Here is a 26,653-nt window from a genome sequence, read left to right as displayed (position 1 = left end):
GTAGGAGGTAGTCCCAGTCCAGTGTGACTGGTGTGCTTAGAAAGAGGGGGAGATTTGGACCCAGACACAGCAGCGGGGAGAGGACCAGGTGAAGATGAAGGCAGCAATCCGGTGATGCTAAAACAAGCCAGAGACCGTCAGGGCTGGCCAGCAACCCACCAGAAGCTGGGGGACAGGTCCCTCACAGACTCGCCCTTCACAGCCTTGGCAGGACACAGCTCCACTCCTGACCTCGGCCTTGCAGCCAGAACCGCGTGAGATGATAACATTTCCATCGTTCTAAGCCTCTCTGTTCGCAAAATGAACAGAAGTGCCCCTAAGGGCACTAGCTAAGGACTGCCAGCCTCAGCCCTGACCAGGGGAACCCCCAGCTCAGGGAAGGCAGAGACGTCTTCAAGAAAGATGAAGGTCCAGCCATCAGACTCACGTAGGACCAGGCCCGGCCACTGGGTGGTGAAAGCTGCCCCGAGGCAGCTCGCTGCATCCACACGCAGGAAGGAAGACCGGCCCCCTTTCCCGGTACCCAGGGAAAGGGCGACCGTGAAGCAGCAGACTCATGACAGCAGCATGGTCGTGAGGGGCCCTGTGGCCGAGGAGCCAGTGCCTGGCTGCAGCCAGGTGGCTTTGTATGGCTTCGTATGCCATGCCTGTCATCTTTGGGGCGGGGAAGGGGCGCTGTTCAGAGAACCCCATGCCTTTCCAGTCGGGCAACAGGGTCACCAGCGCCCAAGATGTCTGGTCCCTGCCCTGGGATCATGGCCAGAGTCGCTTCATAAAACCTCCACCGTCCCACTAGCACTAGTTTCCCCGCATTCCTAAAGCAACTCCAGGTTGCTAGAGTTTAGTGGCCGTCCTCGATTCTCAAAGGCCTGATAACGCCTTTGCTTTTCGCAGCGGTGCTGGCGGGGCAGCCAGGAACTTGATTAAATGGCTTTCAGGAAACCACACATCAGCATGTTGGCTCCTGGTGGTGGTGGTGTAGTCTCCAGGTCGTGTTCAGCTCTTTGCAGACCCGCCAGGCTCCTCTGTCCATGGGGAGTCTCCAGGCAAGAATACGGGAGTGGGTTGCCATTCCCGTCTCCAGGGGATCTTCCCGACCCAGGGATCGAACCCAGTCTCCTGAACTGCAGGCGGTTTATGCGGCTGTTTGTCAATGTAGCAGGGGAAGAATAGGTTCTCTCAGTGGGAATGAAGGGGGTTGTGGAAAAGAGGCTTTTTCTATAAAAACAAATCCAGACGAGAAGGACCAGTGCCCCCAGGGGTGCAGGCTGTGCCCTGCCCGGAGGCCCCAGAGCAGGCCCAGGCTGGAAAGCAGCGCCCGGGGCCACTGAGCCATTCTCCACTCATGAGCCGTGCCCCTGGGCGAGATCCTGCCAGAAATCACAATTTTCCGAAGTGCACGAAACTGCTGTGTGGACAAGCAGGGACTCTGAGGTAGGGGAATGTAGCAAGACATTTCAGGAAGAAAAAAAAACTTATCAGGTCAGGAAGAGCCCCTCCGGAAAACAAGGGCCTTGGGTGATAGACGCAGGCTGTCTGCTCTGGAACGAGCCTGACTCTGGTGGCAAAAGCCCACTTAAGGAAGGAAAAAGCCCTTTGGCTTCTTGATCAAAGCTGAGCAATTTGGGGGGAAAAAAATCAGCCAGCGTGCCTCTTCCACTGTGCTTCCGCCACCAAGCCTCAGTTCAATTCAGTCGCTCAGTTGTGTCCGACTTTTTGCGACCCCATGGACTGCAGCATGCCAGGCCTCCCTGTCCATCACCAACTCCCAGAGCCTACTCAAACTCATGTCCATCACATCAGTGATGCCATCCAACCATCTCATCCTCTGTCGTCGCCAGCTGCAATTACACTTGATGCATCTCCTCCAGGCTCTTTTTGAAGTCACCAATGCTGTATTTTCTCAAAAAAAAAAAAAAAAAAGGAGGGGCAATCACATGATACGTGAGGCTCTGAAACTCTTTTCAGAAGTCAGAACAGCTCACTGTGTCCGGGGCGGTTGTAAAGAGACTAAAAGGATCTAAGGTAGGAGAGAGGGGTGGGGAGGGGAGGCGCTAACTGCCCTAATGCTGCGGGGAGCCATGCAGGAGCCTGGAGGTGGGAGAGGTAGGAGGCCTGGCTCAACTGCTGGGGTGAAGGGCGATGGAAGTTAGGACCCCAGCAGAGGCCGGCCGTGCAGGAGGCAGAGCCTGAGAGGTTTGAGGGCAGTCCTGAGAGCCTCCACCCAGGACAGTGCACAGGTCAGTGGGGTGGACGGGAGACAGGAAAGGCAAGGCATCTGCTTGTCACCATCGTCCTGGTATATAGAGGACGGAGCTCAGAAACGGGGAATGAAGAGCCAAGGCCAGACTCACATGGTAGGAGCTGATCACCTGGATGGGAGCGCTGCCTGGTGCCTGAGGCGGCCTAGTGCCAGCCCCCTCCTGCCATGCTGGGCAATGAGTGAGTGGCCTCCAAACGGTGTCCCGGGAGGGCTTGCTACTGTGTAGGCAGCTGGCTCCACCCTCAGAGCTTCTGATTCCACGTGTCTGCGATGCACCCAAGAAGTTGCATTTCCCAGGAGCTGCTGCTGCTGGTGGTGGTCTAGGGCCCACCCTTTGAGAACTGCTGCACTGGAGAGTTTTTAAATGTTCCTTTAACCCCTGCAGCCACTCACGTGGTCACGCACTATACTGCTGCCCTTTTGAGAGCAGCTTGATTGAAAGTCAGTGCTTGCCAGTGGCTTATATTTGAGAAGTCCGACTTTCCTCTGTCCACAACTTCCTCATCCCATGACCTAATTCCCCCCAGTGACATCATAAGGACCTTCTGATTTGATCAATGAGAGCACCCCTGGAAGGGACAGCCTCTTTCTTCAAGGGCCACCTCTCTCCCCTGCCAGGGCTCCCATGGCAAAGTCTTGTCCATATTTTCAAGTCAGTCCATGCCAAACATCCATCCATACTACCCAGATGTTTTCCTGGGATGCAATTAATAACAAACTTCATTAATGTAGGTTCAGTCTTATCAACCCAATGGCAAAGAAAGTGTTAGCACTTCTAGATGAAGGAAAGGAGGATCCAGTGGTTGAGTGCTTTGACCAGATCCTCATGGCTGGGAGGAACATCTCCAAGCTAATTTCAAAGCCCCATGTCCTTCCACCAACTGGCTGCAGAGGAAACATTGTAAGAGTTCTCGCCTCAGCTCCAAAGCTGCTTCTGCTAGGAGTGAGGCTAAGTGTGTTCTAGCAGGACCATTGTGTTCACTGGGGTCTCTTGTGACTGATTTGGGAAGGCATATACACAGCCTACAAGAGCCATCACCAAGGAAACTCATTTTACTCTTGGTTTACAGAACCAATTTCAGACAACCTTATTCCTGACAGCAGTCCTGTAAGGCAGCAATCCCACTTTAGAGACAGGTCATGAAGAGTCAGTAACCTGCAGAAGCAGGTTGACAATATACAGCCTTGAATTGATGCTTTTGAACTGTGGTGTTGAAGAAGACTCTTGAGAGTCCCTTGGACAGCAAGGAGATCAAACCAGTCCATCCTAAAGAAAATCAGTCCTGAATAGTCATTGAAAGGACTGATGCTGAGGCTAAACTCCGATACTTTAGCCACCTGATGTGAAGAACTGACTCATTGGAAAAGACCCTGATGCTGGGAAAGATTGAAGGCAGGAGGAGAAGATGACAGAGGATGAGATGGTTGGATGGCATTACTGACTCAATGGACATGAGTTTGAGTAAACTCCAGGAGTTGGTGATAGACAGGGAGGCCTGGGGTGCTGCAGCCCACGGGGTTGCAAAGAGTCAGACATGACTGAGCAACTGAACTGAACCTGCAGAAACTAGCTGAGCAATTAATTACAGATTCTGCCAAATCCCATCAAGAAGGCAGGTGCCACGTACAGACTCCTAAGCCTCAGATAGAAAATGTTGCTTAAGGGGAAAAAAATGATAAAAAGGAAATTTTGCCAACAAATAAAACTTGGTAGGAAGTTTGAGTCTTTAGATCTATGTAGATAGTGATGAAACCCGGGTCTCCTGCATTGCAGGCAGATTCTTTACAGTCTGAGTGAAAGTGTTAGTCACTCAGTTGTGTCTGATTCTTTACGAGTCACCAGGCTCCTCTGTCCATGGGATTCTCCAGGCAAGAATACTGGAGTGGGTAGCCATTCCCTTCTCCAGGGGATCTTCCCAACCCAGGTCTCCTGCATTGCAGGCAGGCAGATTCTTTACCGTCTGAGCCACCAGGGAAGGCCATATAAACAGTGATGAGACCTACATCTACAGAGCTTGAGACAAACCCATGTGTATGAGTTTCTTATGGCTGCTATAACAAAGTGTCACAAACTTAGTGGCTTAAAACAACACAGATTTGTTGTCTTAGAGCTCGGGAGGTCAGAAGTCTGATGTGGGGTAAAATCAAGGTATGGGCAGGCTTCTTCTCTGTTTCCTTGTCCTTTCCGTTTCTAGAGGTCACCACTTTCCTTGGCTTGTGGTGGCCTTCCAGCAGTTGTCCATCACCCTGACCTCTGCTTCTGTCTTCATATCTCCTCCTTTGACTCTTTTAAAGACCCTTTTGATTACACTGGAGCTCTCAGATGATCCTGGATAAATGCCTGCCCTCAAGGTCTTTGGCTGAATCACTCTTGCCAGGTCCCTTTTGCTGTGGCAGGAAACATATCCACATGACCCTGGGGATCAGGAATGTGGATATCTTTGTGGGACCAAAGTTCTGCCTCCCACACCATGTGACTTCAGAAATGTCACCCTCGATACATCATGCAGTGCTTAATCTTTCCCTTGATTTCCCTCTCAGCGATGATAAGGAACACTTTCCTCTGCCTGCAGGAGCAAGCTTCTCTCTTATGTCCCACAAAGATGCCTCATCCCCTCCTTTCCCAAGTCCGAATCCAAGAAAGCACCCTTTACACCCATCGCGTTGACAAAGGAGTTACTAGTTTCTAGGTAATGAAACAGTCCAGTTAGGGTTTCCATCCCCAAATGGTTCAAAACGTGGAACGTGCTCCGTTAGGTACTAGGCTATAGTCAGCTTCATGGCAAGGTTCCATTAACGAGGAGGAAGCAGCAATGTGTCTTTCTTGGTTTTTCCTGCTGTCCCCACAAGTCAGTGACATAGAAGTTTATGATGTGCATTTATTTTACCAAATCCTGTAGCCACAAGAGAGTGAAAAGCACTGCTAGGCTTAGTATAACAACAAGGGCCAGCACTGATTCCGCAATTACTATATGCCTGGGATTGGCTAAGATGTTTTACTCTGATCTGTAATTAAAACCAAGTGACCCTTAAAAAGAATTCATTTGAATCAGTTCTAATGAGATGGATGAAACTGGAGCCCATTATATAGAGTGAAGTAAGCCAGAAAGATAAAGACCAATACAGTATACTAACGCATATATATGGAATTTAAAAAGATGGTAATGATAACCCTATATGCAAAACAGAAAAAGAGACACAGATGTACAGAACAGACTTTTAGACTCTGTGGGAGAAGGCGAGGGTGGGATGTTCAGAGAGAACAGCATTGAAACAGGTATACTATTAAGGGTGAAACAGATCACCAGCCCAGGTTGGATGCATAAGACAGGTGCTCAGGGCTGGTGCACTGGGAAGACCCAGAGGGATGGGATGGAGAGGGAGGCGGGAGGAGGGATCGGGATGGGGAACACATGTAAATCCATGGCTGATTCATGTCAATGTGTGGCAAAAACCACTACAATATTGTAAAGTAATTAGCCTCCAACAAATAAAAATAAATGGAAAAAAAAATTTAAAAATAAAAAAAATAAAATACACTAAAAAAAAAAACAAACCAAGTGACCCATTAGCGATGTGAGAAACATGGGACCACTCGAATATGCCGATGAGATTTACTGTCAAGATATCAACAATAAACACAACTGTACCGAAGTAAACAGAGTCTGGCAAAGGTTGAAATTTGAGTTCAAGTGTTTGAGCATTTGAGTTTCCTCAGACAGCAGCCATGAGAGGACACAGGTGTATTAATTAAATGCTAACTGCCATGTTACATCCATCCATTACATCTGAATTCTATGAAAGAAGAGCTTAGTAACCTCTACCGCACAACAATGAAAGTGGTTCCTTGGAACACACAGCTTTCAGAAAATAAAAGGTATCCTAAGTGACGACTGGGCACTCAGTCTCAGATTTTCACCTGAGTGAGTGTAGGAATTTCATTTTCCATAACGTAGTTTGGGTGTGATGGTTGTTGTAACAAGGTTTAACGATTATTTTCTGTAACCCTATTCATGTGTGAACTACACAAAACCTTTGCCAGTGTTAAGTCACTCAATCGTGTCTGACTCTTTGCAACCCCATGGACTATGCAGTCCATGGAATTCTCCAGGCCAGAATACTGGAGTGGGTAACCATTCCCTTCTCCAGGGGATCTTCCAAACCCAGGGTCCTGCATTGCAGGCGAATTCTTTACCAGCTGAGCCACCAGGGAAGCCCGTGCTAAATAATGTTCAGCCAAAAGTCTACAGGGGCTACCCTGGCTTGGCAAAGTCTTCCCTGCAAACCAAGGGAATGTGTGAACGCCATGACTGGAGCAAGCTCCAGGCTGTCTCTGTCATCCGGGTGTTCACACCATCCTCCTGCTTTTCTCTAGAAGGCCCATCACAAGAACCAACCTGACCTCTGGTGTGGACGAACCTCGTTGCTTTGTGTGGTCTTTGTGATACACTCTAGGGCCACATTATCTGAAGTCTTAAGAAGGCGGGGCATCGTACGGCCCTGCCCGGTCCCCAGGAAGACGGAGCAAAGAACCGGGCAGGCTTCGAATACAGCCAACAGGCTCGTCCTGTGGGGCTCTGCAAAAGCGTCTTCCTGGGAGGTCCTTTGATTTCACAGCAGAGTGGGCCTCTCCCGACTCTGGTGATGAAACAGGGCAGTGTGTAGTCCGGTGGTGAAACGTGGCTTGTTTATCCCCCGGGGTCCCATCAGGAAACAGGTGGCATACTCAAAAAGACATTTAGACGGAGGCGGGGGCCAGGGCACAGGGCTTCCTAAGTGACGGGCGGGCATCCAGAGTGGTGGCCTTACCGTTACCACCTGTAGGAAGTGGGACAGAGCCAGGACAGAAACCTAGGAGGAGAGTCGTGTGGAGAGAGAGGACCCACGTCGGGGGCGGAGCGGCTGGCCCTTGAGGATGCAGCCGTCTGAGGTGGCCAGGGATGAAAATGCCCTGACCCTCTGACCTCCCGCCACCGCTCCCCTGGGGCCAAAGCATGTGGAGATTGGGAAGACATTGGGGCACTCATGAAACCCGCCAGGTCAGCCTCACGGGCTCCAAGAGTCTAGGTTCACTGACATCAGCCCCTCCGGATTCACCGGAGGGGCTAAAGGAACTTTGGAGTGAAGCAACCAGGATGTGAACACAGACCTTGAGGACCAGAGTGGCTGGTTCTTCAGGATACGCATTCACTCAGCAGACATTTAGTTTCCAGTCTGTGAAAAGCACCACGTGAGGGGCGGAAGATGCTGTCATAGTAGCAGCTTCCCCTGCTGCTGTCCCTGCGAGCCCAGGGCCGGGGCTTCCCCCATGGACTCTCATAGCCAACCTAGGAGGTGGGTGGGATTCCCGTCACCTGATAGGCAGGCTGTGTGCAGAGGAGGTGGGCTTGCCCAGGCATGCAGGGGAATGGGGTCAGCAACAAGACTAGGATCCCATTTCCCATCTGACCTCATGCCGTACTCCTCACGGGTTGCCCCCGAGAACAGCCCCTTCCTATAAGAAAGTCTAACTGGGGAGAACACCAGTCCGTCAGCGGTGAAGAATCTCCTTCCAGAACTTTCATCTCTCCCACCTTGAGAACAAGGATGAAGATAGCATCACCGCTCTTAAGTGGGGAAGGTGAGACGGGGGAAGTATAGTTACCCACAGCGCAGCGGGACTGGCTTCAGGAAGGAAGGCCGCCTCTTTACGAGCTGGGGGGTGATGGCCTGGAAGACCACGGGGTCCAGGCCGAGAATGGGGTTCCTCAGGCAGAGTTGCAGTTGTGTCTTATGGGATGGGGCCCCGGATGAGCTCATGATGAAAATACAAGGCGGCCAGTCGGAGAGGAAGGGCCGGGAACAGGGAAGATCTAAAAGCTTGCGGTGGGGACCACGGGGGAGACGCCAGTGAGGTGTTCAGCCTCTGTATCCCATTCTCCACCCGGCACCCCAGAACACAGGGCCCAGGAGCGTCCTGAGGTGCCCAGGGCCGGGATAAAATTTAGGTACTTAGATCAGGCAGGCAACTCGACCTCACAGTCTGCGTGTGGTTCGCAGGGGACCATCCCCAGGCCAGCAGCGCTCACTGACCTGCCCTTGGACTTTGTTAGAAATGCAAGCTTGGGGGACCTACTCCTCCTCATTAGAAATGCAACCTACTCCTCAGGCCTCCAGAGACAGCAACTCTGGGCATGGGATCCAGAAACTGCTCTCTCAAGCCCTAGGGTTGGCTCTGAGGCAGGCTCCAGTTTGAGAACCTCTGCTCATGGGCTTCCCAGGCGGCACTGTGGTAAAGAATCCGCCTGCCAATGCAGGAGACACAGGAGATGTGGGTTCAATCCCTGACTGGGAAGATCCCCTGGAGTAGGAAATGGAAACCTGTTCTAGTTTCTTGCTGGGAAAATTCTATGGACAGAGGAGTCTGGCAGGCCACAGTCCATGGGGTCGTGAAAAGTCGGATATAACACACACACACACACAGCTGTGGAGTCACGGATACATAAGTCTGAGGATCATGACTGTAAGGAACTCGAAACTGTGGTCAGTGGGGCTGGGGTGAGGGGGTGGAAAGGGGGTAGGTCCCCAGGGACAGAGGCATTGAAATAGCATGTGACAGCCCCTGATAAATAGGGGCCAAGGTGTGCGGGGACAGGAGCAGTACAGAAGATGCTGTTTGCTCGCTCAGTCGTGTCTGACTCTGTGACCCCGTGGACTGCAGCACGCCAGGCAGGAGATAGGAGGACTCGGGCAAGACTCCGGGTGAGCTCTGGTCACAGTTCAGGGGAGACAGTAGAGCAGGAGCCGGGACAGAGGGGATGAGGGCTACAGCTACGGTTGAGAAGGCTGTCAGTGGCACCTGGTTTGTGCCAGCTCACTTGGATCTTCGCCCATTTTCTTCCTGCTCTTCTAAGTCTCTCTTCTGGTGCTAAGCCCCTGCTGGGCGGTGGGTGCTGGAAAAGACGCTGGGGATATGGGGCTGGAGACCCCGTGATTCTTCCGGCAGCAGGGAGGCGGCAATGGAAACTGTCGGTTATTGCCCCCTGGTTATGCAGGGAGGTCGGAGGCGGCTTCACTGTCTTGAGTTGAGGGCTGTGGGCGTGCAGATGGGGCATGTCCAGGGAAGCGGGTTGGGTGTCCGGGAGCCTGTGTGCCTGGGGGGCTGGGCAGGAAGAAAGGCATTTTTAAGGCATTATAAAATTAATTTAGACAGAATGCTATTGCACACTTAAGAGCATTCTGTCTAAAAAACAAAGTTTAATTGCACATTTAACAGGGCTTCCCTTGTGGCTCAGCTGGTAAAGAATCCGCCTGCCATGTGGGAGACCTAGGGCTGGGAAGATCCCCTGGAGAAGGGAAAGGCTACCCACTCCAGTACTCTGGCCTGGAGAATTCCAGGGACAGTCCATGGGGTCACAAAGAGTCAGACACAACTGAGCAACATTCACACACACACACTTAACAGACCACAGCATAGTATAAGAAGAAAGGCGGCTCGGGAACCCGGGCGGAGATGGGATCGTCACCACGTGTCAAGTGGGCGTCCTCATTTTCTATTTCGGTTATCTCACCCTCACCCAAACCCCCCGGCCTCGTGAGACTGTGAAGGACATTCTGAAAGTTGGGGTTTTTATCCCGTGGGCGCCAGGCAGCCTTTGAAGCCTCTCAAGGAGGAAATGGTTGCGGCAGATCCTCTGAGTCTCTGGTTCTCCATCCTGACCACGCATTTGCCCTGATGAGGAGCTGATGAAAAGAAAATGCAGCTACCAGCCCAGCCCTACTCAGCAGAGGCCGGGGCCCAGGCCCGGATGGCGAATGGGGCCTGAGTGCCGGGGACAACACCCCCAGCGGCCCGGCTGGCCGGAGGGGCTGAGCTCAGACTCAGCAAAAAGCGCTTTGCCTACTCGCCTCTAACTGTGGCGTTTTGTTTCCTTTCAGGAATGTCCGTGCCGAAGGTGAGTCTCCCTCCTCCTTCCCCACATGACTTCATGATGTAGGCTGTAAGCTTTACGACCTGTTTTGCCCCTCATTGTCCACAGCTGCGCTCCATTCACTTAACGTGCATCTAGCATCCACCAGGGAACCATCCTGAGTCCCTGTGTGACCATTTCTTCTCTTTAGAAACTTCTGTGTAGAGGCATCCCTCCTGTTACCATGCTTCGCAGAGACTGTGTTTTTGTGCAAACTGAAGGTTTGTGGCAACCCTGGTAGTCAGATGATGGTTAACATTTTTCAGCAATAAGGCATTTTTAAATTAAGCATTGTTTTTTAGACATAATGCTATTGCACACTTAACAGACCACAGAGTAGTGTAGACGTGACTTTCATATGCACCGTAAAACCCAAAACTTTGTGTGACTTGTTTTATCACAGTTATTGTTCTACTGCGGTGGTCTCAAACCAAACCCGCTATATCTCTGAGGTCTGCCTATATAGCCCTTCTCAGGCTAACAATAAAACTGTAAAACAAGAAAAACCTTCATTTCGTTGTTGTCGCTACGTAGAGTGTAAGGGAATGAAAAAGTTTTAATCCTGGATCCCACCTCTGGAGGGTCTCCGGTAAGTTACTAAATACACACCAGCTGCTTTCTGTGCTATTAGCTCTCACTGACGATGCTGGACCAGTGAGGACCTTGTTTCCAGCCCAGACTGTTTCTCTTTGTCAGAATTGCTTCGGGTACCCCTTGAGCATCTTCTTCATCGTGGTCAATGAGTTCTGCGAAAGGTTCTCTTACTATGGAATGAGAGGTAACTCTTTTCGACACCCCTCACCCCCATTCCCACCCCCCCCGCCCCGACCCCCGGTCAGTGAGGAGCCCGTTACCTCTGCAACTGCTCACTTCGTTGCCATCTCCTCCTCCGCTACCCTCTGCAAAAAGCACTCCTGATCCTGTACTTCCAACGTTTCCTGGGCTGGAACGACAACCTGGGCACCGCCATCTACCACACGTTCGTCGCCCTGTGCTACCTGACGCCCATCCTCGGGGCTCTCATTGCCGACTCCTGGCTGGGGAAGTTCAAGTGAGTCGTGGTGGCTCTCTTGTTAACGAGCAAGCCAACAAGTAATGAAGATAAGCCTTGCGATTTGGGATGGTGGTCTCGGGGCACGAAGAATTAGGGAACATAAAAAACTCCAAGGAGAGGGTCCCAGGCCCCATTTCTGCTCATCCTTGTATGGCCAGAGTTCAGCAGTGGCCTGGCATTCAGCAGGCGAGTAGCATCAGTAGGATTTTTGGCCTCCTTGTCTCATGTTGAAATAGTAGCAGGAATATCGTCTGTTAATGATGCGTGAGGAATTAAGGGCTGGGAGAACAAAGAAGCTCCCTAAAAACACCCCAGCAGATGAAAGGCTCAAACTGCTAGATGGTGGGGCATGGGATGATCAGCCAGTCATTCAGGGAGAGGTCCAAGAGCACCCTCAGTGGTGGTGGGGGGTGGAGGTGGTCCTCAGGAATTTTCCTTGGACTTAACGCAGAAGGAAGTAAAGGCTCTTCCAGCTGAAATGCGTGATGTGGGCGGAGGCAGGAATATTCACCATCTCAAAATAAGTCAGTATCATTCAAAATTAACCAATGGACCACTCCTGCCCAAGTGTCGTTACCAGATACACAATCATGCTCTCTCACTGTCCAAAGATGCGTGTCCTCATTTTGATAGTTATACATTGAGTCTTTCACATAGTTCAAAGAGAAAACGGATCTTCCTTCTCCCCAGGCTCCTCCAGCCACAACTTTGCTCAGCGCCTACATGCTGGGGGCCGATTTCTTCAGCAGGCTGACTTTCAAAGGGGTATCCGGTTATCGTCCCAATTTGAGAAACAAGGACAGTTGTAACTGGGCTTTTGAAAATTGGAAGCAGAGGCCTTTTTGCGCTGGTGTTGGAAGTGGACGGTCCTTGTGTAATTGACTTGGATTCTCTTGACCTCTTTTAACACAGGACGATCGTGTCGCTGTCCATCGTCTACACCATTGGGCAGGTAGTCATTGCTGTGAGCTCAATTAATGATCTCACGGACTTCAACCATGATGGAACCCCGGACAGTATTTCTGTGCACGTGTGAGTTGATGCTAACCGTGGCCCTACCCACACTTTCTTGCTAGTTGCTTGTTTGGTGTTCTGATTTTTTTTTTTAATTTTTCAATTGAAGTATAGTTGATTTACAGTGTTGTGTTAGTTTCTGATGTGCAGCAAAGTGATTCCATTATACATACATATTCTTTTCATATTTTTTATTATGATTTATTACAAGATATCAAATACAGTTCCCTGTGCTGTATAGTAGGACCTTGTTGTTTATCTGTTTTATATGTAATAGTTTGTGTCTGCTAACCCCAAACTCCTATTTTATCCCTTCTTCCTTTACTGCTCTAATTTTTAATCATTTTTCTTGAAACTCTGGGCTTCCCAGGTGGCACTAGTGGTAAAGAACCCACCTGAAAATGCAGAAGACATTAGAGATGTGGGCTCAATCCCTGGGTCAGGAAGATCCCCAGCGGAGGGCACGGCAGCCCACTCCAGTATTCTCGCCTGGAGCATCCCATGGAAAGAGCAGCCTGGTGGTCTACAGTCCATGGGGTTGCAAAGAGTCAGAGACTACTGAAGGGACTTACCACATGGCACACTTGAACCTTCACCCTAAGTGGGTGAACCTAAGTGGAAGGAAGACTTTCCTTCCCCATCAGTGTAGAGAGGTGTTTAACTGACTCAGACTTGGGTCTTCAGGACGTAACTGTCCTAACCATTGTCTGGAGTCACTGCTCACTTGGAGGCTTGGCGTCTTGGGTGCACATCCCATTCAGCACATGGAATGTCTGTGTTCATCTCCCTGGAGGGACATTGACCACATGGACCCTGATCCTCGGTTTCCCCTGGTTTCCTCAAGAATCTGTACCTTCAATTTTCGGTCTTGTACCACATCTCTGCTCATTTTTCCGTAATTCAGTTTGTTCCAGTCTGATGTTCTGCTTTCTTGATGAAAAGCCCTGTTGACACCAACTCCCCTGTGAGGTGAATTTCCCCTCACGGCAGTCTGACCTAGTGGACAAGTTGTGAAGATTTATTTCACTTCCTGGTCTTTCACTTTGGTTTCTGGATCTATAGTAAACCATCTAATGGGTTAGGAAAATACCACTGAAATTCAAATTAGTATCTGCAGTATCTTGTGTTTCTGGTTTGTTGCTCAATCAGATTGCCTTCCAGACTAGTCCCTGGATGTGACATGCATGGTCCCCCCAGGGAACCATGTTGGTGGGGGGCAGTGGGTATAAACTCAGCCCACAGCTCAAACTCCCAGGGTCTGTCTCACAGATGAGCTGTAAGACCTGGGCCGACTTATCTCCTCCATGCCTCGATTTTCTAACCTACAATATAAATTAAGGACATGTACGTTGGTGCCAGGCTGTATGGGTTCAAGTTCTGCCCGTGCCTCTTGCTTGTTGTATGATCTTCAGCACATTTTTCACCTCTGTGCCCAGGAGTCCTCATTTGTAATAATATCTGCCTGTGTATTAATCCAGGTGGAGAACCTGGAACACTGCCTGGCAGGCAGTACATACATAAGAAAGCTTAGTGACTTATTTTATTTCGTGAGGTTAGTACTGAAACCCTGCTGAGAGTGGAGGGTATATAATATTCAATTGGCTATGTTTTTGTTGTCCTTTAAAATGCTTAGTGTGATACCACCAAACACAAGTTGTTTTAAGAGGCAGATTGGCTGAAAGAGATGCTTCTGCTGGTTAATCCAGGAAGATAAGCATGGTTTTTAAAAAATGTTTTTTTTTTAATTTTTAAAAAACTCTTGCTATGTGAAGTATTGTCTTTGACTTTATCTGTTTCATAAAATATTTTTAGCATTTTAAAGCAATGTTAACAACCAAGAAAATATGGAATAAGCACCTATAAAATCTGAAATTTGTAGTGAGTGCAGGCTCAGTCAATTCAGTTGTGTCTGACTCTTCACAGCCCATGGACTGTAGCCCACCAGACTCTTCTGTCCCTGGGATTTTCTAGGCAAAATACTGGAGTGGGTTGCCATTCCCTCCTCCAGGGGATTTTTGCAACCCAGGGATCAAACCTATGTCTCTTATGTCTCCTGCATTGACAGATGGGTTCTTTACCACTAGCACCACCTGGGAAGCTCAAAATTTGTAGCAACCTCTTGTAAATCTAACAAAACTAAAAATGAGGTTTGGTAGATCCTATGAGTTATTTTCTTCTTCAATTCAGGAGGTAAAACACAAGTAACTTGAAAAATACAAAAGTAAATTTTAAAGATAATATTTAATCCCTTTTATTATTATGATCTCTTTATTATAAAAAAAAGTTATAATAATAAACCTTTTGCTCTACTTTTTTCCAGTCTTCTGTACTTTATAAACAAGTTAAGATCCTACTACATAAACAGCTATTCTGCTTTGCAATTAAATCATGTTTTCTAGAGTCTTCTAACGACTGTTTTGAGTCTGTTATGACTGTATCAGAGACAATGCTTAAAATTTCACTTACACATTCTTTTGCTAAAAATCATAAGTTTACAAAAGAATTCCATACATAAATCTTTGTTCCACACTCAAACCATTGCTTTAAATTTTCTAGATGATAAATTATTAGATAAAGGTACGGATTTGAAGGCCCTTGAGTTTAAGTTTCATTCAGCTGTCAAGATTGCATTCCTGTGAACTATCTTCTCATACAGGTTGAATCCCTTCTGTGTGCCTGGTCATCTTAGGGAAATTAGGGGAAAGAGGAGCTCCTACTTCTAAGGATCTCATGTTTCGGAATCCCCACCTCTTTCCCAGGGCGCTCTCCATGATTGGCCTGGTCCTGATCGCTCTGGGTACTGGAGGGATAAAGCCTTGTGTGTCTGCATTTGGCGGAGATCAGTTTGAAGAGGGCCAGGTAAGCACATGTGCCTCCACTGAAACCACATCAATGATTATAAACACCCAACAATCAAACCCCAGCGACACAAAATGTATTCTCCATTGGAGGCTGTTTGGGTACATGTGACAGTAAGACACTGACCAAAGCCAGGTTCAAAGTCAAGTCCGATCATCAGCTACAGTTGACCCTTTGCTATATAGCCAAAGTCACCATACGTCATCCTTTCTATTACAGGAAAAGCAAAGGAACAGATTTTTTTCCATCTTTTATTTGGCCATTAATGCTGGAAGTTTGCTTTCTACTATCATCACCCCCATGCTCAGAGGTAAATATATGTATATATCTGAAATGGACCTTGGTTATTCTTTTTATTTTTCAATTGTGAAGAGAAGTCAGGTGGAAAGGTTGAGTCTTTGTTGGTTTGTTTGTCCCTCAGTTCTCTCGTAACATTTCAGCCATCATATACATGCTGGAGGACTCATTGAAATCCAGTATGCCAACTGCTTTTCTTTCAGGCTTTATCTCCTTTTCTAATCTTATTAGAATCCCTTATTCTAGAGACCCCTGCAGAATCTAAACCATCCTTAGCATAGCAGTCGATTTTTCTATACTATTTTTTTAATTCGAATTTATTTATTTTTCATGTGAGGATAATCACTTTACCATATTGTGTTGGTTTCTGTCATAGAGCAACATTAATCAGCCATAAGTATAATGTGTCCCATCCCTCTCAAACCTCCCTCCCACCTCCCACCCTATCCCACCCTGATTTTTCCATGTTATTGTTAATGCAAAGTTCTTATTCATGGTAAAAGCTAAGACAAGAGAGGCTATTTGGAAACTAAACTGGGTAGGCCAGAGCTGACATTTTTGCCTTCAGACCTTGCTCCCCAGTGACATTCAATGAGTCAGGAAGAATTTAGCAGGCTAGGTTTTATTCTTTGTTTTCCTCTCATCTTCTTTCCTTTTTCCTTATCATCTTCTACTAGAAATTTCTAAAAGAACTGCCCCTAAGAAAGAGAAAGAGACAACAGCTATCCACAGCACTCAGATCTTTGTGCTTGCCAGCACTCCACTAAGAGTTTATGAATTTCCCACATGGAAGGAAATATTTGGGGATAAACGAGACCAAAATAGGTGTCCATTTTGGTGTGTCCATGGTATCAATACCTCGAGTCGTAATGAATTATGGAAGAAGATAATCATGGGGTTAATGTAGTTTTGCCTGGAGTAGTACTTTGAAGATGATATTTAAATCTCATTCTAACTTGTTCTGTATGAACATTTACTAGCTTTTATTCTTACATTATGTTTCCTTACCTCCCCTAACCTCCTCCACCTCCAGGTTCTACTACATTCTAGTATATGCTGTACATATTTGGATTGGAGAATGCATAATAGGATAATTGTTAAAGGAAAATCATGGCTCTTATACAAATATACAATGAATGTTTTACAAAGATTTTATGTAACTTATTAGTCAGTGAGGAAACTAGAAAACTGCTGCAATCAGTTTAAATAAGGATTTGACTGAGATTCATGCTCTTTACTGGGTGGGGACATTATTTTGCATTGTTGTGAATAGGAATTGCTTGTACAGTCATGAGCAGGAAACATTGGCATGACTACAGTTTTCTGCCAAGTCAACTCTTTTTTCTCTGCAGAACTGTGAAATGGCTGATCAAAGATAAAGCCAAACCCCTTTAGGATCAGATGATTCCTGGAGGCTGCAGTCATTTCTGTTGCCCCTTTCAGAGTTTTTATTTTTTTTTTTTCCTACCAATCCTAGGATTTCAGAGCTAAAATAGATCTTCAGTCAGGAGTTGAGAGACTATGGCCCACAGGCCAAATTCAGAAATCTGGACAAAGCCATCAATGTGTATATTATCTGTGGCTGGCTTCACCCTACAAAAGGCAGGGCTGAGTAGGTAGGACAGATCTGCAGCCTAAAAGATTTACTGACTCTTCACAGAAAAGTTTGTTGATCCCTGCCCTGGGTGATCTAATTGTTTTCTTTTTTAAATGTAATTTAATTTTATTTGGCCAGGTCACATGGCCTGAGGGATCTTGGTTCCCTGACCAGGGATCGAACCTGTGCCCCCTGCAGTAGGAGTGCAGTGTCTTAACCACTAGACCACCAGGAAAATTCCTAACTGTTTTCTAATTGGCGTAAATTCAGGGGCACACAATCCTGATTTTCTAGGGCCCTTTGATTTTACTTTCTGAGTCCCACTTTCTTCAGGTTATTGTATAGATCATTTTCATCTCCCCTCCTAAGTAAATCCACGGAACATAAGGGTTCCCACTGATTTTGGCTTCGCTGGTATTAGACATCTATTTAGAGGCTAAGGTTAGAACCTCCCTCCATCTCCTGCTATTTCTGCCACAAAGCTACTTTGCTTAGCTGGCAATGACATCAGTAAGCCAAATGAGTAAGTCTAGAAAATTAAATGAAAACAATGTGTAATTACCAGTTAAGGATTAAAAAAAAAAAAACTGAAATAAATGAGTACTACCATTGCCATAATGAATTTTAATCTTGTCATTTCCCCCCAGTTCAAGTATGCGGAATTCACAGTAAGCAAGCTTGTTACCCCCTGGCCTTTGGGGTTCCTGCTGCACTCATGGCCGTCTCTCTGAGTAAGTAGAAGTCAGTTAGATTAATACAGTCCTGTGGTCAGGTCAGGCCTTCACATAAATAATTGTTGTGACCAACTTTTAAAAGTGCATGTAACACATTGTAATAGTGAGTAGCCCGAAGAATTGCCATCCCGTGTTAAACCACACTCTGAGAATTCAAAGAAAATAGAGTTGGCATATGGTTTCAGAGAGAATAGGATGAAAAAAAAAGAGTCTACAGGAAAAGGGATCTCTTGAGTGGGACATTTAAGGATTTAAAACTATTTAGGCAGATTAAGAAGAAGGTATCTTAAGATTAAGATAGAGTCTGCTGGACTAGGTGAACCCATGGCTGAAAGCTTTTGTTTTTGTCATCGACAACTCGCCTAAAGACATGGCAACCTGCTCCAACAGTCATTTAAATACTTCTAAACAAACCTGTTTTCTGAAATGTATCATCTCCAAATGTTTCTACAAGACTGTCTTCCCTCTGGGAGAAGTATGTGTGTGTAGTCATTTGCATGTTAAGTTCTTGGCATTGGCCGCTTAGGAAGTGTGACGAGTATTCCACAGAAGATAGTCCAATTTGAAAGATGGCTCAGTTCAGTTCAGTCGCTCAGTCGTGTCTGACTCTTTGCAACCCCATGAACCGCAGCATACCAGGCCTCCCTGTCCATCACCAACTCCGGGAGTTTACTCAAACTCATGTCCATCGAGTCAGTGATGCCATCCAGCCATCTCATCCTCTGTCGTCCCCTTCTCCTCCTGCCCCCAATCCCTCCCAGCATCAGGGTCTTTTCCAATGAGTCAACTCTTCACATGAGGTGGCCAAAGAATTGGGAGTTTCAGCTTCAGCATCAGTCCTTCCAATGAACACCCAGGACCAATCTCCTTTAGGATGAACTGGTTGGATCTCCTTGCTGTCCAAGGGACTCTCAAGAGTCTTCTCCAACACCACAGTTCAGAAATATCCATTCTTCTGCACTCAGCTTTCTTTATAGTCCAACTCTCACATCCATACATGACCACTGGAAAAACGATAGCCTTGACTAGACAGACCTTTGTTGGCAAAGTAATGTCTCTGCTTTTTAATATGCTATCTAGGTTAGGCATAACTTTCCTTCCAAGGAGTAAGCGTCTTTTAATTTCATGGCTGCAGTCACCATCTGCAGTGATTTTGGAGCCCCAGAAAATAAAGTCAGCCACTGTTTCCACTGTCTCCCCATCTATTTCCCATGAGGTGATGGGACCAGATGCCATGATCTTAGTTTTCTGAATGTTGAGCTTTAAGCCAACTTTTTTACTCTCCTCTTTCACTTTCATCAAGAGGCTTTTTAGTTCCTCTTCACTTTCTGCCATAAGGGTGGTGTCATCTGCATATCTCAGGTTATTGATATTTCTCCCGGCAATCTTGATTCCAGCTTGTGCTTTTTCCAGCCCAGCATTTCTCATGATGTACTCTGCATATAAGTTAAATAAGCAGGGTGACAATATACAGCCTTGACGTACTCCTTTTCCTATTTGGAACTAATCTGTTGTTCCAAGTCCAGTACTAACTGTTGCTTCCTAACCTGCATATAGGTCAGGAAAGATAGTAGATGTCTTCATTTCCTTGGGCTACCACAACAAAATACCACAGACTGAGAGGCTTAAATAACAAAAATTTATTATCTCACAGTTGTGGGGGCCGAATTGAAGAAAATTAGCATGGAGTGAGAATATAAGCAAACCTCTCTTCCTTTAACAATAAAGAACACCCACAATCTGGCACATACTTGGAGATATGCTTGAGAGCTGGCACCTGTCAAAACTTCAAGCCTTCTTAAACTGACAAAAACAAATAGATCATCAAACAGTCCATCAGTGTTTTAAAATTACTGAGTTGTGGTGTTGGATAATCAGAAATCCTAGCATAGGGATTGTTTTTCAGACTCTTTTGCAGAAAGACTCCCCCACCCCAAGTTATTTTCACAATGCTATGCATTTGCTGAGAAGGTCCATGAAAGAATGACCTCACTGAAAAAGTGCTTTTAACCTTCATAAAGATGTAACTGCAGATGCATAGATGGACAGATCTATTTCTGTCCCATGACCACACAGTAAATTCTGCCACATGTGATTAAGTAAAAGTTTCAACAGATTAATTCCTATTTTTTGTCTGTAGATCTGAAAAAAAGAAGAAAAAACTTCTCTTCTCATTGCAACCCCAGAAAATTAAAGCTGTGTTCTCTGCCCTTGTGGAATAAGGCATTAATCTGCTTTGTCAAAGCACTTATCCCTTTAAAGAGGAATAGGACTCATGCTCAAATAGCTGTACTGAGCATCTGCAAGCTGCCCCAAATTCTGGGAAAGAGATGGTATTAGGTTTCAATGTTTGCATATGAAAACACAGTGTAATATTTCTCAGAAGCCCCTGTGATTATTAGAGTCAGAAGCACTGTGGAACCTGGGAGAGAGGGAGGTAAACCCACCCTTTGAGTCATCCCAGTATTTCCAAAATAAAGTTGTAGCTCAAATAAAAACACATGTTCTGGGTCACAGATAGGTCTGTCAAACACCTTGCTGACATGTCTTCTTCTGCCCTCCCCAGTCGTGTTTGTCATTGGCAGTGGAATGTACAAGAAGTTCAAGCCCCAGGGGAACATCATGTCTAAAGTCGCCAAGTGCATTGGGGTAAGTGTTTCAGTGCTCCTCTCTCTCAATCACATTTCGTCACCGCCCCCCCCCCCCCACCCGAACCTTCTGCCTCCTTTAAATTAAATCTCCATGAACCTTTGACTTTGCTCTAAACATTTTCTTGGTGGCCTTTACTCTTTTGATAAATTGAAGTTTCTTATAAAACTCAAAACAGGAGGGATGGAAAAACAGCTCTTGAACTTTTAAAATAAGATCGGCGGTGAAAGAAAAACAAATCAGAGGGACTCTTCGCTTTTTTAAAAATGACAAGTGACGTCTGATGTTGGTCAGGGAGCAGTTGGAACTAAGATGGAGAGGCCAGGTTTCATAGTGTATATCCAGAGTGGAAGCATGGACAGTGTCAGTGATCTTACTTTCAGGAACTAAGGACAAGAAAATAACTTTTAGAAATGAACACAGCTTCACATTAGAAGATTGTAATTCTACTGGGTGCTGCTCCGTAGAGAATCCAGAGAGTGAAGTAGTAGCAGTGTGATTTTGTTTACTGCGGCTCAAACACTCCCAGTTAGTGAGAGGTTAAAAATAAATGCATGTTAGGCCTTTAGCTTAGTCATGACACATGTCTTCTCTCCTGAGTCTTCCACTGAAGGGAGTTCAACTGAAACGTGTTTCACTGATAAAGGAGTTGGTTCTGTTTTGAAACTTGCTTGTTCTTCCTTCCTTTCAGTTTGCCATCAAAAACAGGATTAGGCATCGGAGTAAGAAATTTCCTAAGAGGGAGCACTGGCTGGACTGGGCTAGTGAGAAATATGATGTAAGTGATGATTGTTGCTACTACGGCCCCAGTGATTGCAATTCTTGTTATTAAGGCTACATGGATAAAATTATCAGTTGTATCTTCATCAAGTTTATTAGCATTTTAAAGAAGATGATGCATGAAAGAGCTTATTTACACTGAAAAGAACTTGAGAAACAGTGGTATATAATTTATCTAGAAACAGTATCACCTTTCTGTAGACGTTCGTGTGGAATCATCTGCCTAGAGTTATGTGTCATTACAATCACATAACTTTAGATCAAATATGGAAGAGTTAAGTGATGGTGGTGGGATTTACATTTAGGGAATTTACCTTGAAACGAGTAACTTACCTCAAATGTTAAAGATGTTTTCATTCATATTTTCAATACATAAGGAATTTAGGGTTTTCTAAAGAAACCTATGATAGAGTTCTTGGAACTCACCTCCCAGTTTGTCTCTAGATGTGATCATGTCTATGCTTCATTGTGGGAAAGCTGTGCTGATTGTGGCAGGTTGTGACTGATTGACACCCTGTCTCCCTCCAACTGCAGGAGCGGCTCATCTCTCAAATTAAGATGGTTACAAGGGTGATGTTCCTGTACATTCCTCTCCCCATGTTCTGGGCCTTGTTTGATCAGCAGGTAATATGAGACTATGTTTCTATGTTTCTGTACATCTTCATTAACAGAACATGCTTTGGGCATATTTAGCTCCTGAAAATGTTCTCTTCCAGTTCCTTTTTCATGTTTCATTTATATGGTAACTGTTAGATCACCTGGTTGTTGTTCACCCACTCAGTCGTGTCTGTCTCTTGGTGATCCCATGAACTGTAGCACGCCAGGCTTCCCTGTCCTTCACCATCTCCCAGAGCTTGCTCAAACTCATGTCCATTGAGTCGGTGATGCCATCCAACCATCTCATCCTCTGTCGCCCCTTCTCCTCTTGCTCTCAATCTTTCCCAGTGTCAGGGTCTTTTCCGATAGATTGCCCTGGGTTTCCTTTTTCTTTTTTTTAGTTAACTCTAGATGGTTATATCCACATTTGTATAGCAAAATAATGAAGAAAATTAGGTGGGGGTCGAGTAAAGGAGCCTTGGAAAATGTTGTTTAACTTTTCATTTTGTATTGGGGTGTAGTCAATTAACAATGTCGTGATAGTTCCAAGCGTACAGTCCAGGGACTCAGCCATACATATACAAGTATCCATTCTCCCCTCCATCCAGGCTGCCACATAACATTGAGCAGAGTTCTCTGTGCTACACAGTAGGTCCTTGTTGGTTCTCCATTTTAAATCCAGCAGTGTGTACTTGTCCATAGGAGTCTTGCAGAAGAGTTGATCCAAGTATCCAGGACTCCTGCCAGTCAGAGTGAGAACAAAGTTTTTCTACTGATGGTTGTTGTTTAGTCGCTGCTCAGTCATGTCCAGTTCTTTGCGACTCCATGGACTGCAGCATACCAGGCTTCCCTGTCCCACTGTCTCCCAGAGTTGCTCGAATTCATGTCCATTGAGTCAGTGATGCTATCCAACCATCCCAGCCTCTGTCACCCCTTCTCCTCTTGCCCTCAGTCTTTCCCAACATCAGGGTCTTTTTCAGTGAGTCATCTCTTTGCAACAGGTGGCCAAAGTGTTAGCTTCAGTTTCAGCAACAGCCCTTCCAGTGAGTATTCAGGGTTGATTTCCTTTAGGATTGACTGGTTTGATACAGCAAGTAAAAGATGTATTGTCTTGTATGGGATCCACAGAATATTTAGACTGAGACTTGGTATCTTCCACACTGAAATGGGATACTTGGGCTAGAAATGCCATCCAGAAATGTGAAATGACTCTGCCAAAGTCATTCTTCCCAGAGCAGGAGCTAGGACACATCATTCACTTGACACAGCTGGAAGATACGTACCTAGGAATTTTTCAAAATAGGATTAGAAAATCCAATGCATGAAGCTCAGGAGCCAAAGTCATAAGATAGCCTTTCTTTTAGAAACTGAGGTTGAAGAAAAAAATTTGCACACATGCATGGTTTTATTGCACAGGAAGGATTATTAAAAGGATATATCATCTCTTGGGGGAAAAAATGTAGACAGTAATCTTCTCATTTGAAAGTATGGAATTTAGATCAGCATCTTAACCAGTTTTGCATTTTGGGCAGGGACCAATTATTAGAATCAGGCTTGCACTAGGAATGCACTCAGCACCTTTCAGCTGTGTGACTTGGTGTCATCCTGTGAGCCTTCTGAAAGTGTAATGACCCAGGACAAGGCAGTGAGGATCAAAAGAGAGAACATGTATTAAGTAGTCAGTGACCGGCTTAGATTAAGAACTCCCAGTGGCAGACTTCCTGACTTTCTATGCTGTTCTCCCAGTGGAGGGACCAGATGTGATAGATTACACTGGAACATTCACATATCCAGTTCTCCATGGGCTATATAACATACACTTGTACAGTCCCGCATCATCTGTCACTGCAAAACAGGTTGAATGTCAATAGGCTGCCGAGGTTTAAATCCATCACCCTCTTGATGGAGTTACAGTCTAGCTGTAGGACAGTCTAGCTGTCAGCAGTAGAACTTAACAGTTACAATATTCCTGAAACTGTGACCCTAGTACATAGAGAATATCCTCAGGGTATGAAGCTGCTCTCACTTCGCAGGTGATGTCAGCTTCCCAACAAACCTCAGAAGTGCGTTTTTGTCTTTCTGAAGGATGTTGTTGTTGTTCAGTCACTAAGTTCATGTCCTACTCTTTGTGACCCCATAGTCCGCAGCATGCCAGGCTTCCCTGTCTTTCACTATCTACCAGAGTTTGCTCAGACTCATGTCCATTGAGTCAGTGATGCTACCTAACCATTTTATCCTCTGCTGCCCTCTTCTCCTGCCTTCAATCTTTACCATCCTCAGGGTCTTTTCTAGTGAGTCGTCTCTTTGTATCAGGTGGCCAAACTATTGGAGCTAGCTTATCTCAAAGCAGTAGTTGGTGCATTCTTCATGAGGGCTTGGAGTACTATTTGTTGTTAACTGAACAGTGGAAATGCAAACAGTTTGTCCTCACCTATAGTCACAGCAGAGCCGGAGACCAGCCTGATGCTGACAAACAGTTTTAAACCCCGTAACAATTCAGACCTCTTTCCTGATTAGGAAGACTCCACACTGACTTGTAAAACATTTAAAACCCATGTTCCCAAATGATGCAGTAAGCCTATTTGTTTTTTAAGGGCTCCAGATGGACACTGCAAGCAACGACCATGAGTGGGAAAATTGTAAGTTTGGGGCATGGAGATATGGACAGCCCTGGGTCACTATTCCTTTGCTCTCTTTCTGCTTCCCTCTCTTAACATTTCAAGCCCTCAAGCGATCCTCTATGAGAACTTATCAGTGAGATATCCCCCCTCTTTTTTAGGGAATCATTGAGATCCAGCCAGATCAGATGCAGGTAGGAGAAAATACTTCAGTTGCTTTCCGAGCTCAGAGCCACCACTGAGACAGTAACAGCCCCTCTCCACTTCACCTGCAGACGGTGAACGCCATCCTGATTGTCATCATGGTCCCCATCGTGGATGCTGTGGTATATCCTCTGATCGCAAAGTGTGGTTTAAATTTCACGTAGGTGACCCTCGGCTTAGGGTTGGGGTTGGGGCTGTGTTCCCTCACCTCCCAGGGCCCTGGGGGTAGGAATGTCTGGCTCTTCTCCCACAATTCGACGTGTCTGAGGGAGTTTTCCAAGAAATATTTTTGAAGCAGATGTCTATGTGCTGGTGTTTCTGAAAATTTGACCTTAAAATAATAGTGCTATTAATGGCTGTCTGCAGAAGCCTCTAATTAAGACTCCCTGGTATGCACAGATGATAGAAATTTCAACTATGATCCAGAGGAGTCTCTAGAAATTGGATGTCCAAATGCAAGTGAGAAAGTGTATTACGTTTATCCTCCTTCGTCTTGGTCATGAATAAGAGCCAAAGAGGCCCTTGGAGGGAATTCCCTGGCGGTCCAGTGGTTAAGACCCCGCACTTCCGCTGCAGGGGCCACAAGTTCGATTCCTGGTTGGGGAACTAGGTTCTCTCAAGCCCTGTGGCACAGACAAAAATAAACAAATGAAGATGTGGGCTTAATTTAAAAATAAAAGAGAGACCCTTGGGATCCACGTGTTTAGGGGGGAATTGGTTTTGTCTGGGGATGGGAGAGGAGGACTCCCTTCAGGCGTTTGCCCTCAGCTCACTTGCCCACAGCTTCCTGAGAGTCACCCTCTCACTCATCCCCCCCAGCTCCTTGAAGAAGATGACAGTTGGCATGTTCCTGGCTTCCATGGCTTTTGTGGCGGCTGCCATCGTGCAGGTGGAGATTGACGTGAGTTGCCTTCTGATTCTGCAGTGGCCTTTCCTGGTGGGTCGGGGAGGGGGGGTGGCGCATCCCCCTCCAGGACTGAGACTATGCAGGGGGCCCGGGATTGGCTGGTGAAGCAAGTCCTGGAGCTGTGGATGGTGTGCCCTTTCAGTCAGCCTGCCCTGAGGGTTCTTCTCCCTGCAGAGGACGCAGCCAGGATACAGGGCTGAAAGGGCACACTCAGGAGAAAACTTAGATGGCACTTATTTACATGGGGGCTTCCATTTAGAATACAGTTTTTATGATGGAGGGAAGGTTGTGGAACTTGTTTTGCAATCTGAACTCCTAAGAGATCTGGTTAAAGGTATGGCAAAAAAACCACTACAATATTGTAAAGTAATTAGCCTCCAACTAATAAAAACAAACAGAAAAAAAAAAAGAGGTTGGTCACTCACACAGTCCTTCAAAAAGCTCATTAATGGGAAATTGTTAATGGGAAGACACCTTTTGTATTCTAACATTCCCGATATGGTTAGTTCTGCAGCAGCTCATCCACATGTCAGTTGGGCTCAATATGGGTCTGAGGTTGTTCATCTGAGGTCTTAGATAAAAGGTCTCTTTCTCTCTGTGTCTCTCATACCCTCTCTGCTCTCCCCTCCTTTCCCCACTCCTTCACCCCATGTCTCTCTCTCTTTCTCCATCTCTGTCTTTCTGTCCCTCCCTCCCTTTCCCTTCTCTGTTTAAATTTTTAATTGTGGTAAAATACATATAACATAAAATTTACCATCTTAACCATTTCTGCGTGTACAGTTTGATAGTGCTAAGAACATCCATATGGTTGTGACCTCAATCTCTAGAACTCTTTCCGTCTTGCAAAACTGAAACCCTGTACCCATTGAACAACAGCTCCCTGTTTCCCGTTTCTCCAGTCCCCCAGGCATGACCTTTCTTTTTTCTCTCCATGAATTTGACTGTTCTCTGTATCTCGTGAAAGTGGAGTCGTACAGTACTTGTCTTCTTCTGTTTCACTGAGCACGATGACATCATGTTGTAGGACGTGTCAGAGTTTCCTCCCTTCAGGCAGAATAATAGTCTGATGTAACACCTGTTGTTTTCCATTTACTGGTTGATGGACACTGGGTCATTCCACTTCGTGGCTGT

At 46.3% G+C, this 26,653-nt stretch overlaps 1 protein-coding gene and 1 non-coding gene across 3 annotated transcripts in view; one reads left to right on the top strand and one right to left on the bottom strand.

Moving 5' to 3' along the window:
- Window positions 1–26,653, top strand: part of SLC15A1 (solute carrier family 15 member 1) — a 47,591-nt gene that overhangs the window by 8,355 nt on the left and 12,583 nt on the right. The window contains exons 1-15 of one of the 2 annotated variants that reach the window (XM_043891975.1): window positions 8,907–9,004; window positions 10,181–10,197; window positions 10,909–10,990; window positions 11,122–11,263; window positions 12,179–12,298; window positions 15,040–15,139; window positions 15,359–15,449; window positions 17,681–17,764; window positions 20,334–20,416; window positions 21,108–21,194; window positions 21,731–21,820; window positions 24,388–24,432; window positions 24,573–24,605; window positions 24,687–24,775; window positions 25,435–25,516. In XM_043891975.1, the coding sequence (XP_043747910.1) occupies window positions 10,183–10,197; window positions 10,909–10,990; window positions 11,122–11,263; window positions 12,179–12,298; window positions 15,040–15,139; window positions 15,359–15,449; window positions 17,681–17,764; window positions 20,334–20,416; window positions 21,108–21,194; window positions 21,731–21,820; window positions 24,388–24,432; window positions 24,573–24,605; window positions 24,687–24,775; window positions 25,435–25,516 (1,143 nt within the window). In that variant the 5' untranslated portion in view covers window positions 8,907–9,004; window positions 10,181–10,182. Of the gene's footprint in view, window positions 1–8,906; window positions 9,005–10,180; window positions 10,198–10,908; window positions 10,991–11,121; window positions 11,264–12,178; window positions 12,299–15,039; window positions 15,140–15,358; window positions 15,450–17,680; window positions 17,765–20,333; window positions 20,417–21,107; window positions 21,195–21,730; window positions 21,821–24,387; window positions 24,433–24,572; window positions 24,606–24,686; window positions 24,776–25,434; window positions 25,517–26,653 lie in introns of those variants that run through there. The other variant, XM_043891974.1, reaches the window with a different exon arrangement.
- TRNAR-CCU lies at window positions 17,196–17,268 on the bottom strand. The gene has a single exon. It is a non-coding gene; the product is annotated as a tRNA-Arg (tRNA).

Source organism: Cervus elaphus, chromosome 30, assembly GCF_910594005.1.
Source record: "Cervus elaphus chromosome 30, mCerEla1.1, whole genome shotgun sequence".
Lineage (NCBI taxonomy): Eukaryota > Metazoa > Chordata > Mammalia > Artiodactyla > Cervidae > Cervus > Cervus elaphus.
The sequence above is the reverse complement of the archived record's forward strand: the minus strand, read 5'-3'. Positions and strand labels throughout refer to the sequence as shown.